Source organism: Rhineura floridana, chromosome 8 (genome assembly GCF_030035675.1).
Source record: "Rhineura floridana isolate rRhiFlo1 chromosome 8, rRhiFlo1.hap2, whole genome shotgun sequence".
In the NCBI taxonomy this organism is placed as follows: domain Eukaryota; kingdom Metazoa; phylum Chordata; class Lepidosauria; order Squamata; family Rhineuridae; genus Rhineura; species Rhineura floridana.
In genome coordinates, this window is record NC_084487.1 from 54,830,751 (window position 1) to 54,851,144 (window position 20,394).

General features: G+C 42.5%; 1 protein-coding gene across 1 annotated transcript in view; it reads right to left on the reverse strand.

Annotated features, from left to right (window-relative positions):
• The window catches only part of CFAP54 (cilia and flagella associated protein 54), a 272,916-nt gene that overhangs the window by 34,972 nt on the left and 217,550 nt on the right, over positions 1 to 20,394 (reverse strand). Inside the window, exons 54-60 of the mRNA XM_061582731.1 lie at positions 20,288 to 20,384; positions 17,485 to 17,635; positions 16,699 to 16,856; positions 12,894 to 13,079; positions 11,842 to 11,968; positions 7,101 to 7,256; positions 6,375 to 6,483 (exon numbers count right to left, since the gene is read on the reverse strand). Of these exons, the coding sequence (XP_061438715.1) occupies positions 6,375 to 6,483; positions 7,101 to 7,256; positions 11,842 to 11,968; positions 12,894 to 13,079; positions 16,699 to 16,856; positions 17,485 to 17,635; positions 20,288 to 20,384 (984 nt within the window). The remainder of the gene's footprint in view (positions 1 to 6,374; positions 6,484 to 7,100; positions 7,257 to 11,841; positions 11,969 to 12,893; positions 13,080 to 16,698; positions 16,857 to 17,484; positions 17,636 to 20,287; positions 20,385 to 20,394) is intronic.

Here is a 20,394-nt window from a genome sequence, read left to right on the forward strand (position 1 = left end):
GAGGGTGTTCAATACTCTGCGTGCAAGGGGTTGATAATCTGAGGCATCAAAGAGCCGATAAGATGTATCCTGCTCATGTTCCGAATGGTCATTCCATTCATCTCCTTCGGCTTGCAGAGCGATGGGGACTCCTCCCCACACGAAACGTCATCAACAAACCTGCCCCTGGCAATGTCAAAAGGATTTGGGGAGCATGATGGATTCGTCTCATTGTGTACAAAGTGTTCCCCACTGTGCTGAGGAATAGCGGGGACTTGTGACAGTGATTGTCTGTGAGCGAAGAACGACAGCATGCCTTGAAGTTGTGATATGAACTCATGAGACAGCTGCAGCCCCGGTGATGTAGATGGTTGCTCTTGTAGAGGCGACAGTATGGACGGCCCCACAGGTAGTGAAGATGAGTAAGCCCCAGGTTGGCTGACCGTTGGTTGGTCAGGAAAACCAGCAAAGTCCTCCTCATCAGAGGAAACAGCAGGAGAATGAAATAGAGTTGTTAATTGTTCATGGGTTGTCCCCTCGGGAACTGGAACAGAGACATAGCGTGGCCGCTTGGTTGTGCTGTGGCTGGAAAGATGTTTAGTTTTGGCAACCGCTTTGGAATGCTTATGCTTGACCGCCTTAGATTGTTTCGGCTTGGTTGCCTGGGTTGTCTCTGGCTGTTCCGCCATCATATACTTTTCAAGGGGTATCAGTACACGGCCACGGATGGGGCAGAATGCACAGACCCAAACAGGCTCAGTACACGGCCACGGATGGGGCAGAATGCACCGGCTCAGATGGCTAAGTACACGGCCATGGATGGGGCAGAATGTACAATTAATACAGCGTTGGTACACGGCCACGGGTGGGGCAGAATGTACAGTATGAACAGTCTTAGTACACGGCCACGGATGGGGCAGAATGCACAATTCAAACAGCTTTGCACAGTATCAACAGCCTTGGTACATGGCCATGGATGGGGCAGAATGTACCATCCGAACAGCTTTGCACAGTATCAACAGCCTTGGTACACGGCCACAGATGGGGCAGGATGTACAGTTCGAGCAGTGTTGCACAATAACCACAGTCTTAGTACATGGCCACGAGTGGGGCAGAATGTACAATTCAAATAGCCTGGTTCACAGCCACAGCCTTGAGACAGTCAAATGAGAATGTGTAGATTCAATAGTTGTAGCAGTCGAATAGTTGCAAGAGGCAGCCAGAGTTAGTAGGAAAACCTGTGGCACTACAGGATTCTATCTGTAGCACACACACACACAGGGAAGATAGCGCTGAGGTTTTATTGAATCTACTAGCCACAGCTCTTTCAAGCTAGGCCCCCTGTTAGGACAGAATAGACTAAGAGTAAGGGCGGGAAAAAGGGAGCAAACAAAATGGCGCCCGCGAAAAAAGCGGGAAAATTTTAATCAAAAGTGGCGGATACGTTGTACAGTGGCAACGGTTTTAGTAAGGAAGGAGCAATGGCGGACACGGAGTAGCACTAGCGAGCTGAAAAAGGGGCTGTCTGAAAATTTAAAGGCAGAAGGACGGCCGTAAATACGTTCTACAGCCGCGGGGCTGAGAACGCAATCGCGGCTGTTAAAACAGGCAAAGGAGACTCCGTCAAGGAGGCAGGTCGGCCAGCGAAGTCCCCGTAACAGGAGAGGTAACATAAAAGGGTAAGCCACAGCCGCAGCCTGCAGAGACCGTCTCGGCGATGTATTAAACGCCGCGGAACGAGTCGGGGGAGGCAAGGCAGCCCAACTAACAGGAGCCGTAAAATGGGAAAGGTGGAGAGCTGCAGCCGCAGGCTTCTGAGGGGGGATTGAGAGCACCGCCTCGGAAGAAAAAAGCCGAAAAACAAAAGGAAGCCGCAGCCGCAGGCTCCTGGTTGGAAAAGAGGAGCGTAAGGGCACGAAAAAAGGCAAAAAAAGCGGCGGAGCAGTAGGAAACTGCAGCCGCAAGCTCCTAGTTAAGGCTGCGTCTGCCGCTGAGGGAGAGAGAACCGCAGCCGCGGTCTCTCTAAAGCGCCGTTAGGCTTTGTCCTGGGAAGAAAAACCACCCGGGGAAGAGAGAACCTCCCCAAGGAAATTCCCCAGGAATAGCACACAAACAGTTGTAAAAGACAAGACAGAGGGAAGGGAACAACGTGAAATACACACACAAAATCTCCACACTCTGTCACACAATACACAAACACTTATCTAGATGCTAGCTATATATCTTGCACGGACGAAGGCAAGAATGAACTGGAGAGTGGGAGGGGCCTGACGCCCCTAGTCTTGACTTCAAAAACATTCTTGCCTTCGGATGATAGGTGGAGCTATAACCCGCTTGATGGCAGTCCTCCTATGGAAAATATAGTAACAATCAAACGTGACAATCAATAAAATATAACTTAAAATTTCCATGAAAAAATCAAAAACTAATAATAATTGTTGCTGCTGCTTCTAACCAACTGGTCTGGGTTACACATAACAACACATAATGTACAAACAGTATATTCAGAAAATTAATAGCAAGTAAAAGTTTTCAGAAACAAATAATCAGCAAACACCAAAAATAGACAACTGCATTCTGTACCATCTGCAGCTTAAGAAGTAAGCTATAGCTCTCATAGAATGCAGAAGCTAGGTTGTTGAGTGGGGTACCCTGTCAACACAATATAACACCTCCGCTGATGGAGTGCACCCACTGTCAATATGCTACCGAGTGCAATTTATTTATTTATTTATTTATTTATTATTTGATTTATATCCCGCCCTTCCTCCCAGCAGGAGCCCAGGGCGGCAAGGTTTTGCTTTTATTTATTAAATTTATATCCCACACTTCCTCCCAGTAGGAACCCAGGGCAGTAAACAAAAGCACTCAAAATACTCTAAAACATCTTTAAAAAAGACGTTTAAAACAAAATATCTTTAAAAATGTATTAAAACAAAACATCTTAAAAACATCTTTTTTAAAAACAACTTTAAAAACAATTCCAACAGACACAGACTGGAATAAGGTCTCTATTTAAAAGGCTTCTTGAAAGAGGAAGATCTTCACTAGGTGCCAAAAAGATAACAGAGATGGCGCCTGTCTAATATTTAAGGGGAAGGAATTCCAAAGGATAGGTGCCACACTAAAGGTCTGCTTCCTATGTTGTGCGGAATGGACTGCCTAATAAGATGGTATCTGCAGGAGGTCCTCACCTGCAGAGCACAGTGATTGACTGGGTATATAAGAGGTAAGACCATCTTTCAGGTATCCTGGTCCCAAGCTCATAGGACTTTGTACACCAAAACTAGAACCATGAACTTGGCCTGGTAGCTAATGGTAGTCACTTTAATTCTTTTAGCAGTGGGTTGACATGTTGGTGATACCCTGCTCCAGTGAGCAGTCACACTGCTGCATTTTGCAGCAGCTGCAGCTTCCAGACCAACCTCAAGGGAAGCCACACATAAAGTGCATTACAGTAATCCAGCCTGGAGGTTACCAGTGCATGGACAAAAGTGGTCAAGCTCTCCTGGTCCAGAAACAGCCACAGCTGTCTTACTAGCCAAAGCTGGTGAAAGGCACTCCTAGCCACTGAGGTCACCTGGGCCTCTAGCAACAAAGATGGATCCAGGAGCACCCCCAGACTATGAATCTGCTCTTTCAGAGGGAGTACGACCTCTCCAAAGCAGGCAACTGACCAGTTATCTGAACTGGGGAACCACCAACCCACAGCACCTCTATCTTGCTAGGATTCAGACTCAATTTATTGGCCCTCGTCCAGCCCATCACTGAGTCCAGGCAGCGGTCTAGGGCTTGCACAGCCTCTCCCAATTCATATGCTACAGAGAAATAGAGCTGGGTATCATCAGCATACTGCTGACACCTCACCCCAAATCTCCTGAAGACTGCTCCCAAGGGCTTCATATAGATGTTAAACAGCATTGGGACAGGATGGTACCCTGCGGCATCCCACAACACAACTGCCAGGGGGCCGAAAGGCAATCACCCAATGCTATTCTATGTATACGACCCTGGAGATAGGATTGGAACCACTGTAAAACAGTGCCTCCAATATCCATCTCACCAAGTCGGCCCAGAACGATACCATGGTAAATGGTATCAAAAGCCAATTGGTAAGAATAACAGGGTAAGAATTGAGTAAGAATAAGGGTTGCACTCCTGCTGTCCTTCTTCCAATAAAGGTTATCCATCAAGGCGATGAAGGGCAATTTTTATGTGGTTTAAATGAAATAGAAACAGTTTAGTAGTTCTATTTCTTAGCAGAGTATATATTTCGCAAAAGCGGAATGAGAATTAACCAGCCCACCTTCCCCTCATACAGACTAGCTGAATTAAAGAAGAACAGGTGGAGAATTATGCTAATAAGAGAACAACATCTCTTAACAAAGAAGAGGAAGAGAAGAAGGTAATTAACACTTACAAGTAGGAAGTTACATCACAGTAAACAAGCATAGAGGTGTCCCCAAATTCTGGTTAGAAGGGACATCTTCCTATTAAAGGCATGCAAGCTTGCTTATCGCAACAATTTTAACATTTAAAGCCCTGACAACCTGGACCCAGGTTACCTAAGGGACCACCTTGCCCCATATTTCCCTGGCTAGCAACTGCACTTCTCAGATAGGACACTGCTGGGAGTACTGCATGCCCCAAAGGTGCACTTAGTTTGTACTAAAAACAGAACTTTTAATGTTATATCTCCAGCCTTCTGGAATCAGTTACCAGCTGAAATTAGACAAGCACCTAGTGTCATGATATTTAAGTGCCAGATGAAAACATTTTTGTTTACAAAGGCTTTCTCTGAGGTGTGACCAAATCATTTGTGGAATATTAATTATACATCTAATTAAATGGGTTTATTGTTTTTAGCCTTTGTAGGAATAGTTTTATTGTTTAAGTAGTAATTTTTTTGTATTTTATCTCATTTTTATCTTGTACACCACTTCGATGGCTTCAGGCTATGAAGCAGTTTATACACTTGTACATGTATAAATGTATAACATATCCTGGCAGCAATTGCAGGTTCCAAACTGACTACAAAGGAAGTTCCATGTAGAGTGCATTACAGAAATGTAAAATGAAGGTTACCAGAGCATGGGTTACTGTGGCAAGGCATTCTGTAGCAGCCAGAGCTGACACACCAACCAGAGTTGATGATGGGCACTCCGTGTCATTGATGCCAGTAGGGTTCCAGTGAATCTAGGAGTACTCCCAAGCCACACAACTACTCTTTCAAGAGTAGAGCCATCCAGAACAGGTTGCCTGCCCAAATCCCCGACCTGAGAACCTCCAGCCCTTAGCACCTTCATCTTGCCAGATTCAGTTTCAACTTGTTGGCTCACAACAATTTACACCTAGCCAAATTTAAGGCTGGCCAAATTGGATCAAACCCCTGTAAAAGCCTGGGTGAAGAGGTTTTTACTGCTCTCAAAAAGTCAACAGCGCTGGTACTAGTCCCACCCTAGAGGAAAGGCCATGCCAAAGTCAGGATGCCAACACAGAGAAAACCCTGTCTAGTGTCACTGTACTATGTATTTCACCTAGTGGGCATAAAAGCCTGGCACCTCTTGGGCCCCTCGGAACGATTTCAGCATGGGTGGGACTGGAGAAGATCTGCCTATGGAATGAGTACCTGACCATCAGTGTACTTTTTCTGACCTCCCTGAGCTGCTGATCCTGAGACACCTGAGGCCCTCTGTAAGTGCTGAAAGAACTGGGATCTTGCCTTTTTCCCTGACTGAGGGGATCAGAGAAAAGCTGCCTTGGAAAAGATGCTGCCTCTTGAATTAGCACCTGCCTCCTCAGGGGGCATAAAAGTATGGCACCCCTTAGTTTAGGCTGTGGGTTTGCCACCAGCAGAGTCACTAGCAAAAAGGGTTATCCCTTGGGGATCTACTTTGGGAGTTACAAGGGTGCTACCCCTCCTTCTATTTTGATCTTAAATAGGAGGAGGCCGGTTGTGGGGAGGGTATAAGGTGTGTGTGTTTCCTGCACAAGGTGAGAGCCTAAGCAATGAACTGTATGGCATGAGAAAGTTCCCAGATGCCCTCAGGATGACAGCCTGAATTTGGCAGAAGCCTGGCCTTCGCTGGGTATGAGTGCATGTCAGCTTGTAACTGTTCATAATCTGTTGGGTAGGTTCTAGGATACCTGGGTGACTACAGCACATTTTTGTTAGTAGGACGCTATTTTTACATCATGAACTTGGGGGGAGGAGGTCTTTGAGGAAGCAGCCTTACTTTGGAGTATGTCCTATTGAAATAAGGAAGGCTGGCTTCTAAGTAAGAATGGACAGGATGCGGGGAGGTCTGTTAGCCTGACTTTTACAAGAAAGGGTTTTTTTTAAAAAAGACATCAGCTCAATGAATACAGACAAAAGAATTCAAACAATTGCTCACCCATAATTTTGGTAACTACTCAGACTTAAATTTACAGCATCCAGCAAACTTTCAACAGCTACTATTGATTTATTACCACCAAGACAATCAATCTGTCGCTCTATCTTCCCTAAAAAAGAAAGACACATAAATTAATCTGACAAGGTTTTTCCCAGTCAGAGCTAACAAACAGTATATTGCAAACTGTTGGGTGCCTGGGTGCCATTGACCAGCCACTGGTTATGTGACACAACTGTTCTAGTCCAATATAAATATGATATGACTAGATTGGAAGGTGAAGGTGTCCAGAAACCTGACACAATCCAGAAACTTCTTAAGCTGCAGCCACAGCAAAAGTAGCATAGTAGTGATTGCAGGTTTGGGAAAGAACCCAGAGAGCCATCTCAAAACCCAGAGTCGTTGCTGTGCTTAGCTACACTGCAGCAGCAATTTTCTTAAGAAGCAAAGCAAAGGGCAACTCTGATTTCCAAGAGGGGAATTCCCCCCCCCAGATACAAGTCTAATGTCATCCTAAGAAACCAATACAGAGGATACATAGAGAAACACTTAATGAAGGTGGCACGATGGGTGAAGCAAGTCCCTCCCATTCTAATGAAAGCTGTGGGTTCAGAAGCTACTCTAGAGCCTCTAATAAATGCAGTATGTATTTAAGGACAATGAGGTCCCCACGTGGAATGTGTACAACCCAGACATAACAATACAGTGGAAATGTGAGTTGCACATTACCTTTACGAAAAAGAAGTTCTGCTTCCAAATCTAACTCTCGTCTTACTGATGATGCACAAAGGTCCAGTGCTGTTTCTATGTGCTTTAGGGCTTTTAGCCATTGGAACTCACTTTGTGGTTTAGATGTGCAAGATAATTCTAGAGTTAATGTGTGTCCTAGAAATGAAGAAAGAGAAATCAAGAAATGATTGCAAGGAAGTATTTAATTAACGGTTTCATCATGCAAAATGAAAATCAAGTATTGTAAAAGATAAAATATATTTGCTTATACTTTTCTTTACATTAAAGACAAAAAATCCAAATAGAATTTAGTCATAAATAAATTCTGTTCTAATAGCTTAGACCACATACAGAAATAGCATTTAATGAAATGAAGCCTGAGGAAACTATACTGAGCCATTCATTCATTCCTCACCCTTAAACAAGTTCCATATCATGTGAAGCTGACCAAACACCAACTTATTCATATTAAATACTGCATTGGGCATTGAAAACAGCACACTACGGTTACAATCACACAGACCTAACATAATAATTGGTAGTGGATGCAACTGTACCACTGGAATTCAGTGTATCTCTGGTATTGATGTTTTTGTGGGATTCCCACCCATTGCTGCAGAATGATGAATTTAAGTAAACCGTAATCCTAACATCTTGTGATTCCTGTTTCCCTTATTCTGCCAACAACTCTTAATGGTTCAAAGGGAACACAGAGTGGTTGGGAAGACACAAATGGAAGTGTATCACTAATAGCGGGAGGACCTTGTAGTCACACCAAGGACAGTCAAAGTGAACTGAGCAAAGCAAAAGTAAATAGTTCAGTGTGGCCTACAGATAGCCCTTGGAATAGTTTCTACATCCTGCATTTCAGAAGGGATTTGCTGTAGTTAAGGGCACTTTTACATCTAATAGAAATAAAAGGCTCATTTAGTTTTCTGGACTTTTGCTTCTAGGTATTAAGAACATAAGAAGAGCATGCTGGATACCATCTAGTCCAGCATCCTGTTCTCACAGTGGCCAAGTAGTTGCCTAAGGAAAGCCTGCAAGCAGGACCTGAATGCAAGAACACTCTCCTCTCCTGTGGTTTCCAGCAACTGGTATTCAGAAGCATACTGCCTCTGACTATGGAGGCACAGCATAGCCATCTTGGCTAGTAGTCATTGGTAGCATTATTCTTCATGTATTTGTCTAATCCTCTTTTAAAGCAATCCAAGTTGATGGCCATCACTGCCTCTTGTGGCAGCAAATACCATAGTTTCACCATGTGCTGTGTGAAGAAGTACTTTCTTTTGTCTGTCCTGAATCTTCCAACATTCAGCTTCATTGGATGTCCATGAGTCCTAGCATTGAGAGGATGAAAAACTTTTCTCTATCCACTTTCTCCATCCCATGAATAATTTCATACAGATCTCTCATGTCATCTCTCTTACTTGCATTTTCTCTAAGCTAAAAAGCCTGAAATGCTGAACCTTTTCATCACAGGGGAGTCATTCCATCCCCTTGATAATTTTGGTTGCTTTTTTCTGAACTGATGAATGAGACTGAAGAACAAGCATTTATGTTTAATGTCAGAAAATGTATGGGATAGAAATGAGTTGGAGATGCACAGTGTAAACATTTTGTTTGTTTTGTATTGTTTATATCTTCCACACATGAATAAAATTCTGAAATATGAAAAAAATGTACTTGGCTTACATACTTAATGAAGCGAAAATATATTAGCTCAAAACCATTTATACAAAGAGAAATAAATCAGGGGAAATGTGATATTAATTGTTCTATGTATGGATGTGAAAGTAGGACAGCAAAAAAAGCAGATAAGAGAAAAAACTCATTTGAAATGTGGTGTTGGAGGGGAGCTTTGCAGATACCATGGACTGCAAAAAAGCCAAATAATTGGGTGTTAGAACAAATTAAACCAGAACTGTCACTAGAAGCTAAAATGATGAAACAGAGGTTATCATACTTTGGACACATCATGAGAAGACATGATTCACTAGAAAAGATAATAATGCTGGGAAAACAGAAGAGAGTAGAAAAAGAGGAAGACCACACAAGAGATGGATTGATTCCATAAAGGAAGCCACAGGCCTGAATTTACAAGATCTGAATAGGGTGGTTCATGACAGATGCTATTGGAGGTCACTGATTCATAGCATCGCCATAAGTCGTAATCGACTTGAAGGCATATAACAACAACAACAAATACTGTGATCAAGATGGAGTAGCAGCACAATGCTATCCTCAAGTCGTGCTCTGAGATTAGGATAGAATCACTATTAGGTTTCCTTGTACTGGTGGAGCCCAAACATATACCAGCACAATGGATCTATACTAGTGTTGCAACATGAATGGTACACCACCGACACAAGGAGTAAAACTAGGTGGCATTAGCGGTGTGGCAAGGAGGAACAAAGCTTAACTGGGAAAAAGCTTAACCAAAATCCTATGCTTGATCAAAAGTCAATATCATCTCCAGCAACAGTATAACATTGTGCTTGCAAAAAAGGCAGTGTAAGATGAAACTCTCCTGCTGATATTAATGGAGAGGCCCCAGACAACTGGCCACCACCCCACCACTCTTCTTCTCAGAACCCTTACAGGTACTTTTTAAAGACTCTGGATGCAAACCCTCAACAGAGCCTCAATTCTTATCTTGCACCTGAAGCTGAATGGATAAAACAAGCCACTCAAGAGAGGTGGTGGTAACAAGAGAGGAAGTTCTAGGCTTAATAGACAATATAATATAAAAACTGACAGATCACCGGGCCCGGATGGCATCCACCCGAGAGTTCTCAAAGAACTCAAATGTGAAATTGCTGATCTGCTAACTAAAATATGTAACTTGTCCCTCAGGTCCTCCTCCGTGCCTGAGGACTGGAAAGTGGCAAATGTAACGCCAATATTCAAAAAGAGATCCAGGGGGGATCCCGGAAATTACAGGCCAGTTAGCTTAACTTCTGTCCCTGGAAAACTGGTAGAAAGTATTATTAAAGCTAGATTAACTAAGCACATAGAAGAACAAGCCTTGCTGAAGCAGAGCCAGCATGGCTTCTGCAAGGGAAAGTCCTGTCTCAGTAACCTATTAGAATTCTTTGAGAGTGTCAACAAGCATATAGATAGAGGTGATCCAGTGGATATAGTGTACTTAGACTTTCAAAAAGTGTTTGACAAGGTACCTCACCAAAGACTTCTGAGGAAGCTTAGCAGTCATGGAATAAGAGGAGAGGTCCTCTTGTGGATAAGGAATTGGTTAAGAAGCAGAAAGCAGAGAGTAGGAATAAATGGACAGTTCTCCCAATGGAGGGCTGTAGAAAGTGGAGTCCCTCAAGGATCGGTATTGGGACCTGTACTTTTCAACTTGTTCATTAATGACCTAGAATTAGGAGTGAGCAGTGAAGTGGCCAAGTTTGCTGATGACACTAAATTGTTCAGGGTTGTTAAAACAAAAAGGGATTGCGAAGAGCTCCAAAAAGACCTCTACAAACTGAGTGAATGCACAAGAAAATGGCAAATGCAGTTCAATATAACCAAGTGTACAATTATGCATATTGGAGCAAAAAATCTTCATTTCACATATACGCTCATGGGGTCTGAACTGGCGGTGACCGACCAGGAGAGAGACCTCGGGGTTGTAGTGGACAGCACGATGAAAATGATGACCCAGTGTGCGGCAGCTGTGAAAAAGACAAATTCCGTGCTAGGGATAATTAGGAAAGGTATTGAAAATAAAACAGCCGATATCATAATGCCGTTGTATAAATCTATAAATCCAGAAGAGGGCAACCAGAATGATCAAGGGGATGGAGCGACTTCCGTATGAGGAAAGGTTGCAGCATTTGGGGCTTTTTAGTTTAGAGAAAAGGCGGGTCAGAGGAGACATGATAGAAGTGTATAAAATTATGCATGGCATTGAGAAAGTGGATAGAGAAAAGTTCTTCTCCCTCTCTCATAATACTAGAACTCGTGGACATTCAAAGAAGCTGAATGTTGGAGGATTCAGGACAGACAAAAGGAAGTACTTCTTTACTCAGCGCATAGTTAAACTATGGAATTTGCTCCCACAAGATGCAGTAATGGCCACTAGCTTGGATGGCTTTAAAAGAAGATTAGACAAATTCATGGAGGACAGGGCTATCAATGGCTACTAGCCATGATGGCTGTGCTCTGCCACCCTAGTCAGAGGCAGCATGCTTCTGAAAACCAGTTGCCGGAAGCATCAGGGGAAGAGAGTGTTCTTGCACTCGGGTCCTGCTTGCGGGCTTCCCCCAGGCACCTGGTTGGCCACTGTGAGAACAGGATGTTGGACAAGATGGGCCACTGGCCTGATCCAGCAGGTTCTTCTTATGTTCTTATGTGAGCACACACACCCCAGAGGGAGGCATGTCTCACAGCAGGACTCTAGCATATCCAACTCCTGTACATCTCCAGGTAATTGGTTGCATTGTCATACTGCTCTAACAGCTTCAGTAAATAATCCTATACATCCCAGTATTATCTTATACTGAACTATGACAGAGTTTTACATATATTCATAACCTAATTAAATTATTTGATTATAACCAACAATAGCAATATTTTGCATAAATTGTTACTTTGCAATTTATGATTTAGTATCTTTCCGCTACAGATTCCAGAAAAAGTATTTATGTACTTAAAGATGAAATTAACAGAATTCTAATGTATATCAGATGTTCTTTATAAAAATAAAATATTTTATCGGTCACTTAAATTTCCTTACCAATTCTCAGTTTGACTTTTGCCAGTAATCTGATATGTGGCAGGTATATATTTTTCAAAGGCTCCATTAGCGTTGTCAGTGTAGGGTCTTCTGTACGTTGTTCAAGTAATTGTCCCAAAATAAATAACTGTTGAAAAGTGTGATTTAATAATAACTACACAATTACTTGCTATTCTCATTACTTTTATACAAAGATCCCCGCACTTGTCATTTTCCCTAAGTCTTTCATATTCAAAAGTTCAGCAATTTCAGTTATTAAAAATTCTGGTGATGGAGCACAAGCTCCATCATTGCAAGCTACTGAAAGAATAAGGATTTAAGTCAGTGTGGACAACCTCACAGGCCACATTTGACAGGTGGATCAATCATCAGACATTACAATGACATCAGGTAATGATTGTTGGGACTTCAAAACACTATGAAGGGCTTGCAAAAAGGCCTGTGCAATGCTTTGAACTGTTGTTGATCAGCAGGCTTGAAGTCACTTCATATCAGCTGATAAGCAGTGCCTCCAAGCCTGCTTTCTGCAGTGATCAGCTGTGCAATCAAGTTCACCCCAGACATGCCTTTATACCTGATCATATTTTAAAAGCCAAGCTACATGTGACATTAAATGCTTTTCTGAATCTAATGTGCAAGGTTTTAAAAATGCAGATTGGATCTGTGAGGAAGCTGATAATAAATTGGATCAGAGCATGTGCGGAGTGGGAATTTAACCCATTTTTCACCTACTGTCATCCTAAAGAAAAGCATTTTTCAGAAACTAATATTTTCATTGGGAGGAGGGAAATCCTCCATCAGAATTTTCCCCAGATCTTTCACTTCAAGAAACAGTTACATTTCCCCTCCACACATGCTCTGATCCCATCAATGACCACCACCGCCTCCATGTTTAACATCAAATATAGCTTGGTGCTAGATCACTAGAACTTCAGCATGGCTTGTCCATATAACACTAACTATGATCTTGTGTATGCTGCCTTGACACCCAAATCAGGCAGCAAATTCTGTGAAAAATTGACACTAGCATTAAATCATCAGTATGCACTCACCTGTTGAATGACAAGTGTGTGTGCCGTAATTAATAAATTCAGTTGATCAGTTTTAGAAGTGTGATCATTTGAATCATCCCCTGCTTGTGTTCTCATTATGTCAGCTAGCAGAAGCATACTTTGCACTAGTGTTAAAGATGCTGGTGGAGAAATCAGTGTCTTTTCTTCAAGTAACCTGATTATATTCTGTATAAACATAACAATACATTTATATATAGTTACAGCCTAGATAAGTGTTTCTCAAACACTCATTATCATAGTTCTCATTGTAATTTACCTGTCTTCTATCATCTACCCAACCTAGTACTAACCCTGCTCCACAGGTGAGAGTGCCCTGAAAACAGTGGTGTGCATGTAGGCTGCTGATGCATGCAAGGATCTGGGAATTAATACTGGGAAATAACAAATTAATACTGGCATTAGAAGAGGGACAGAAAGGGCATCTCTGTCCTCCTCTTAAAGCCATGCATAGGAAACACAATCAAAATAAAGCAGTGGGATTTTTCTCCCAGATCAGGTCTGAATAATGGGACAGTGGGAAGGCAATCACTGTATGAATCCAGTGTGGCTGTTAGGGTCCTCTTTCGTGGGCACTCAGTCATCAGTGACTCAGGTAGGGATGGAGTAAAAATTTGGTTTGATGTTCGTTTTAATATGAACCTACCCAACTTACACCTTCTAAAACAATACGCAAACAAAAACACATATACTTCAAAATTCACACTTCTCCACATTTTGCAATGCAGTTCTCCAACCAAATAATGTTTACAAAAACGTATTACGGTAAAGTATGCATAAAATGCATATATTAGTGAAAATAACATACAAAACATCTTATCTTGGGGCTCATCCAGACGACTGCAAAATATGTGACACACCCGCTATGTGTGTTCATTATTTTTCGGTTGTCCAAATGACGTCTCGCGCTGTTATGCATTTTTGCAGGTTAAATCTGCTCCTTGCAATACCGGCAAAAATGCGATTTGCTGTTTAAAATCGGGAATCATCCACTGTGCCTTCAGGAGTTAGGATGCAATACCGCGGACTTTACAGCTGATGGGCGGTTCTTGGGCATTTCCCCTTGCCCCTTCTCCTCATTCCAGCCAATCATGTATCTGCACTTTTGTGTATGTGCAAGAATAAGCCCGGGAAAACTGAACCAATCATCGCAATGGTGGGGTGTGGGGGGGGGGGGTCGGCAACTACTGCACAGATGCATTTTATTTTTTGCCAGCCTGCAAACTGGGTGGCCGCTCTGGGTGAGATCTGCAATGCACAGCAAGCGAGAAAGGGGGGAGTGATCGGTTTCAGCCTGCCTCCAGAAAGCTTTGTCAATTTCATTCTACTTGCTTGGGTTTTTGCTTCAAATCAGAAAAGCATACATTTGTTTAAGTGTAATATCGCAAATGCAAACAAGAAAAGGGCAGCTGGTCGGTTTCACGCCTGCTCCGGAAAGCTTGTCAATTTCATTCTCGTGGGAAGGAAAGGGAGAAGGAGGGGGGGTGACACATTTCTTGCTTTTTTGGAGAAATAAGTGCAATTGCCAGCGTGTGTATCTCCTTAAATATCAATAAAGGCAGAAAAGCATACATTCGTTTAAATGTAATATCGCAAATACAAACAAGAAAAGGGCTGCTGGTCGGTTTCAAGCCTGCTCCAGAAAGCTTTGTCAATTTTGTCATGCCAGCTTGCCAGCCTTGCCTTGGCCTGCATTAAAATGGCTAAATCCCAAAGCCTTGTGGGGAATTCTTCCCCTTGACATCTTTCTTGTTAACTTGCTAGCAAGCAGTTAAATATTTGATGTTCTTTCATCACTGTGACTTACTAATTTTTACAACACAGCTGTATCACCTTACAGTAGTTTTGCACCTTCTTATCAGTGGAAAGGGGCTGGTTCCGTCAAGGCCGTAAAACTCCTTGCTTTGTTATGGGAAACCAAGAGGAGGCGCCAGGTGCTGTGGGAACATCGTTTTTTCATCCCTTTGATGAAAATGTTAATTGGTTAATTGTCTCTGGCTGGGAGGGATTTTTTCATCCATAAGAGGAGGCTCAGAACTCTGGGTTTGTGTCCCACTTCGGAGCACCACCTTGCCTTTGTGATGTTCTGTTGTGGCTCCATTTCCATCCTGACTCGCAACTCCCTGAGGGGAAGAAGGCTATCCACTGAGAGATCCTATGCTCCTGTAAGTATAGCTTAGGCAGACAGCTTTGTTATTTTGATTTGTGCCAAGAAACTTCTTTTACTTTTGTTACTAAACACCTTACCCGTTTGGATGTATGGTATTAGGATTCAATTTGCTGCTACAGTTTATTTGTGTGCACCTTTTTGCTTTTTGTAACCCTTTTTATGCTTTTCTTATTTTCTTTTTTTTAATAAACTTTAATTACTTTAAACCAACGTGTGTTTATTCCAGAGAAAGGGGTCAGTTCCTAAATTCACTCCTTGCCATTTGACCACAACTACCGTGTAACAGAGAAACGTTTTTACCTAAGATTTCAGAAGGGGCCAGGAGTGTATCCAGACTCTGGTCCTGAGAGGCTAAGGTGTTTAAGTGGGCTCTGGGGTTCCCTTTGCCCCAGAGTAGTTAACCAGTTGAAGGGTGGTGGCAGTACTACCTTGTAGGGTTGGTGTTGACGTGCACAACCTTGGCAAACCAGGATTTGCTGGGATCAATTGCCCAAGGCTGGGGATTGACTCCTGGGATGGTGAGAGCAGACAGGGAAGGGGTCCTCGCTTTCACTACAAATTTCATTCTCGTGGGAAGGAAAGGGAGAAGGAGGGGGGTGACACATTACTTGCTTTTTTGGAGAAATAAGTGCAATTGCCAGCATGTGTATCTCCTTAAATATCAATAAAGGCAGAAAAGCATACATTCATTTAAGCATAATATCGCAAATACAAACAAGGCAGGCGTGAAACCGACCAGCAGTCTTTCCTTCCGAGGCGAGAACTCCTTTACAGCCATATTGTGCTTCGTTGCAAGGGGGGAGAGGAGCATACGTAATTTTTTTGCTGACCAATTGGTTGATAGGAGGAGGTTTTAGAGGCGGAGCTTGGAAAAAGTGAAAATAATGTAGGGGTCTTACTGCTGCGTGTGCTGGTGCAAAAAAGTGTTTTTTTTTTTATTGGGAAAGAGCGAACTAAAAGGCAAAGTGAGGACTATCAGATGACAAACCGAATATGGAAACCGTGGATTATCCCGCTCCATTTGGATAAGCCCCCAGTCTGCATCTGTGTTGGAATTGTTTTTAAGATGCTTTTAAATATTTTTTTAAATATGTTTTTAAGGTATTTTGTTTTAAAGAAGTTTTTAGTGTTATATCATTTGTTTCTCACCCTAGGATCCTTCTGGGAAGAAGAGTGGGATATAAATTTAATAAATAATTAAAAAGAGCAATAGGGGAAATTGCTCACAAAAAAGTGTGTATTTAGGCAAGCTTGCATACAAAGGTGTATTTTAGGAGAAATACACACTAAAATGCTGCTGAATTTTCAAGAAGACTTATGCAGAAATGTGGAGAACTGGTCTTAAGACTGGAAAAATTGATAACTGTTAGAAACTGAAATTTACAGATTTGTCCAACACTAAGCAGTACCTGGCACAGAAATATCCTATCTTTGCACCCTCTTCCAGGAATCCTGAGACCCACAAGGCATCCCACTCTACAGTTTGAGAATTATTAAACCATTTTCATTTTATATCTAGACAACTAGCTAAAATAAAGCCATGAATTGTGTCAGAATTCATGTTTTTACACCAATTTTACTGGGAAAGAGTTCATAAATTCACTTTTGATTCCAAACCTGTAAACAAATCTTAATGTCAGCCACTGGTTGTCCCTCTTGCAGGCCAAGCATAACAGCTTGCATTGTAATTTCAGCAAGCGTCTCAACATCATTGAATGCCTCTGCTTCCATTTGTACCTCACTGATCAGACATGAGCACTCCTTCAATTCATTTTCTTAAAGAAATAATAATAAACCTCCATCAAAATACAGAATATTTCCCCAAATAGCAGCACATAGATTTTTCCATTACCATAATATTTACAAGTAATGTCTATAGCAATGGTTCCCAAACCTTCGCCCGCGCATGAACTACTTTTCTTGGCAGACCACATAATGATTTCTTTTGGCCTGTTGTAGCAAGTATAATGTACAGTGCTAGATGCTTCATGATTCTTAATTGCATTTTTATAGGCATGCTACAGACCACCTGAATGGACCCCTGGTGGTTCATGGACCACAGTTTGGGAAACCTTGTTCTATGACATTTCCAACATGCACATTACTATTTATTACTTTCTGAATCAAAGATACTGACAAAGATAAAGATCATGTGAACCTTACATTGCTTTCACTATAGTGACTTAGCATAGATGTAATGCTGCCTGATTGCCTAACCATGAATGTACAAAAGGGGATGCCACATCTATTTTTAGTAATAATTTTATAAACAGTGCTAGCAAGATGCAGCCAGAGTGAGTGCTACGTAAGAAGGAATAACCTTTTTGAACAAAATAGTAATCACAGTGAAGGTGGATTAGGGCATGTAAAGCAAAACATACAGGAGTAAGAGTAGTTTACTACCTTTCATTGTTTCAATGCCTCTTGCCTGTGCTATCACTGCAGTCACTAATGCCAAACGACATCTCAGCCATAAATGTATATTCATACGTTTCCGTGCTATTACATTGTGAGGCAGATTGGAATCCTCAATATAAATTGATTCATCACTTGCCTATAAGACATAGCGGGGAAAAGCTAATTAGATGCATTGCCCAATTGTTCTGTGCTAGAATCAGAGCTTGGAAAAGTTACTTTTTTGAACTACAACTCCCATCAGCCCAATCCAGTGGCCATGCTGGTTGAGGCTTATGGGAGTTGTAGTTCCAAAAAGTAACTTTTCCAAGCTCTGGCTAGAATAGTGTATTAGCATATAGAAAAATGTAAACAATCTAGTACATGTCGCAGAGTAGCAAAACTGGGAATGGAGAGACTGAGTGCACCTTTATGTGTTTGAATCTTTGTGAATGATTACACCTTCCCTGCAAATTAGTCAGACAGAGACTTTAAGCTTTAAAATAAGAAATAACTACTTTATTCTGGAAGTACATACTTGTTAGAAAAGAGTTCTACATCTAGCTAACTAGCTAAGTTGGAGATGCAAACACTAAGCCTAGTGTTTGTCCTCATGCTTGGAGGAGAGGGAGAGACAAAGAGAAAAACAAAATGGTGGCTGCAGAAAGACAGGCACGGTTCGCTAATAAGGTATAATGGTGGCCGTCACGCTGTCAAAGGGTCTGCACAATAGAAGAAGCAGCCGAAAGAAGCTTTGTTTGTGAAAAAATAAGAACCGCCACAGACTCAGCAGCGATTGGCAGAAGGGGGGGGCAGCCACCTTCTATAAACGGTTGCAGTTCATCAACGGCTGCGGCCGCAGTAGCGAACCAGGGGAAAGCACCACCGTGTTCTCCCCAGGGCAGCTGTAGCAAGCCGCAGCAGCGAACGGGGAAAAGGCACCACCACGGTCTCCTGAGGGCCGCAGTAGCGAGTCGGGAGGGGACGCAGATGCAGTCTCCAACGGCCACAGTAGTGACCCAAAGGAAAAAAGCCTTGCCGCAAAAGGGAAGGCGAGCAGGCAAAGCTGCAAACGGGGAGCCGTAACAGCGAGCTTTTAAACGCCTCGCCGCAAAAAGGAAGACAACAGTTAAGCTGTAAAGGGGAAGCCACAACAGCGAGCTCCTAGCAGCCAGGCAACCCAGCAGCGAGAAGCGCCGGTCTGAGGGGAATTGGCAGCCGCTGCTACCCCTAAATAAAAATGGCAAGGGTAGGACGAAATAACAATAGGGAGACAAACATTAAAGTAAAACCAAGGGGAAAACAGTGGCAGGGGGGAAGGGAAGGAATGGCAACAAAACGCAACGTAACCCAATCCCACACACTGACTCACAATCACATTCACACAGACTTAACTTTAGCTCTAATGCTACTCTAAAAGTTATAACTGCCTCGGACGAAGGCAAGAATGAACTGGAGTGGGGGGGGCTTGATACCCCAGGTCTTGACTTCAATACATTCTTGCCTTCGGACACTAGATAGCATTAATACCACGTGTTGGCAGGCTACCTGGGGGAAATATGTCTGCTCTCCCTCTCAAGAGAAAGAAGAAGGAAGGAGGAGGGAGATGTGGTCAACATCCTATGCATAGCAGTCTAGCAGAAAGGGAGAGACAGCAGGAGATCAAAGGATAGGTATTAGCCTAGCAACCAAGAGGTCTCCTCTCTAGCTACCCTTTTTAACCCCATGCAGCCTCAACCCACAAGTTGGAGGTGAACCACATATTCCAACAGTACAAATATTGGGTTATTTATTAAAACATTTGTTCTGTTTCTAGTTAAATTGGCTATGTGGGCTGCAATGCACTAAATATGATACTTCTGTATTAATCTAAAAGTCATAATATCTAAGAGGGTCATAGAAACTGCTTTCCAATGTTGACTATAACTTCAAAGCACTTTTTACTATTTTTAGCACTATGTTATGTAGGCACTGTGGGTTGGTGGTTCCCAAGTTCCGATTGGTCAATTGCCTGCTTTGGAGAGGTCGTACTACCTCTGAAAGAGCAGATACTTAGTCTGGGGGTGTTCCTGGATCCATCTTTGTTGCTAGAGGTCCAGGTGACCTCAGTGGGTAGGAGTGCCTTTTACCAGCTCATAAGACAGCTGAGGTCTTTCTGGACTGGGATAGCCTAATCACTGTTTTCCATGCACTGGTAACCTCCAGCTGGATTACTGTAATGTGCTCTATGTGGGGCTGCTCTTGAGCTTGGTCTGGAAGCTGCAGCTGGCGCAAAATGTGGCAGTGTGACTGCTCACTGGGGCAGGGAATGGCCAACATGTTACTCCACTGCTGAAAGAATTGCACTGGCTGCCCATCAGGGTTCTGGTTTTGGCGTACAAAGCCATATGCAGCTTGGAACCAGGATACTTGAAAGATTAGACAGGTGCCATCTCTATATTTTCAGAGCCTAGTGAAGACCTTCCTCTTTCAACAAGCCTTTTAAGTTGAGACCTTATCTCAATCTACACCTGTGTTGGAATTACTCTAGATGCTTTTAAACCATTTTTAAAGATGTTTTTAAAGATGTTTTGTTTTAATATATTTTAAAGTTTTGTTTTTAAGATGTTTTCAGCTGCAATCCAATACACACTTTCCTGGGAGCAAATCGCATTGAACCCAATGGAGCTTACTTCTGAGTAGACATGTATTGGATTGTAGCCTCAGAGTGTTTTTGTTTGCTGCCCAGGGCTTCTTCTAGGAGGAAGGGTGGGATATAAATTTAATTAATAAATAATCAACTTCTCAACCAAAAATCTATATTGACATATACCTGATCTATTTTCACTGTATTTTGTGGTAAATTGGATGATGTCTTGAAAACTGTTGCATCTTGAAGAAGTTTTATTGCAGAAAAGGCCAAAGCAGCACTGTGATAAG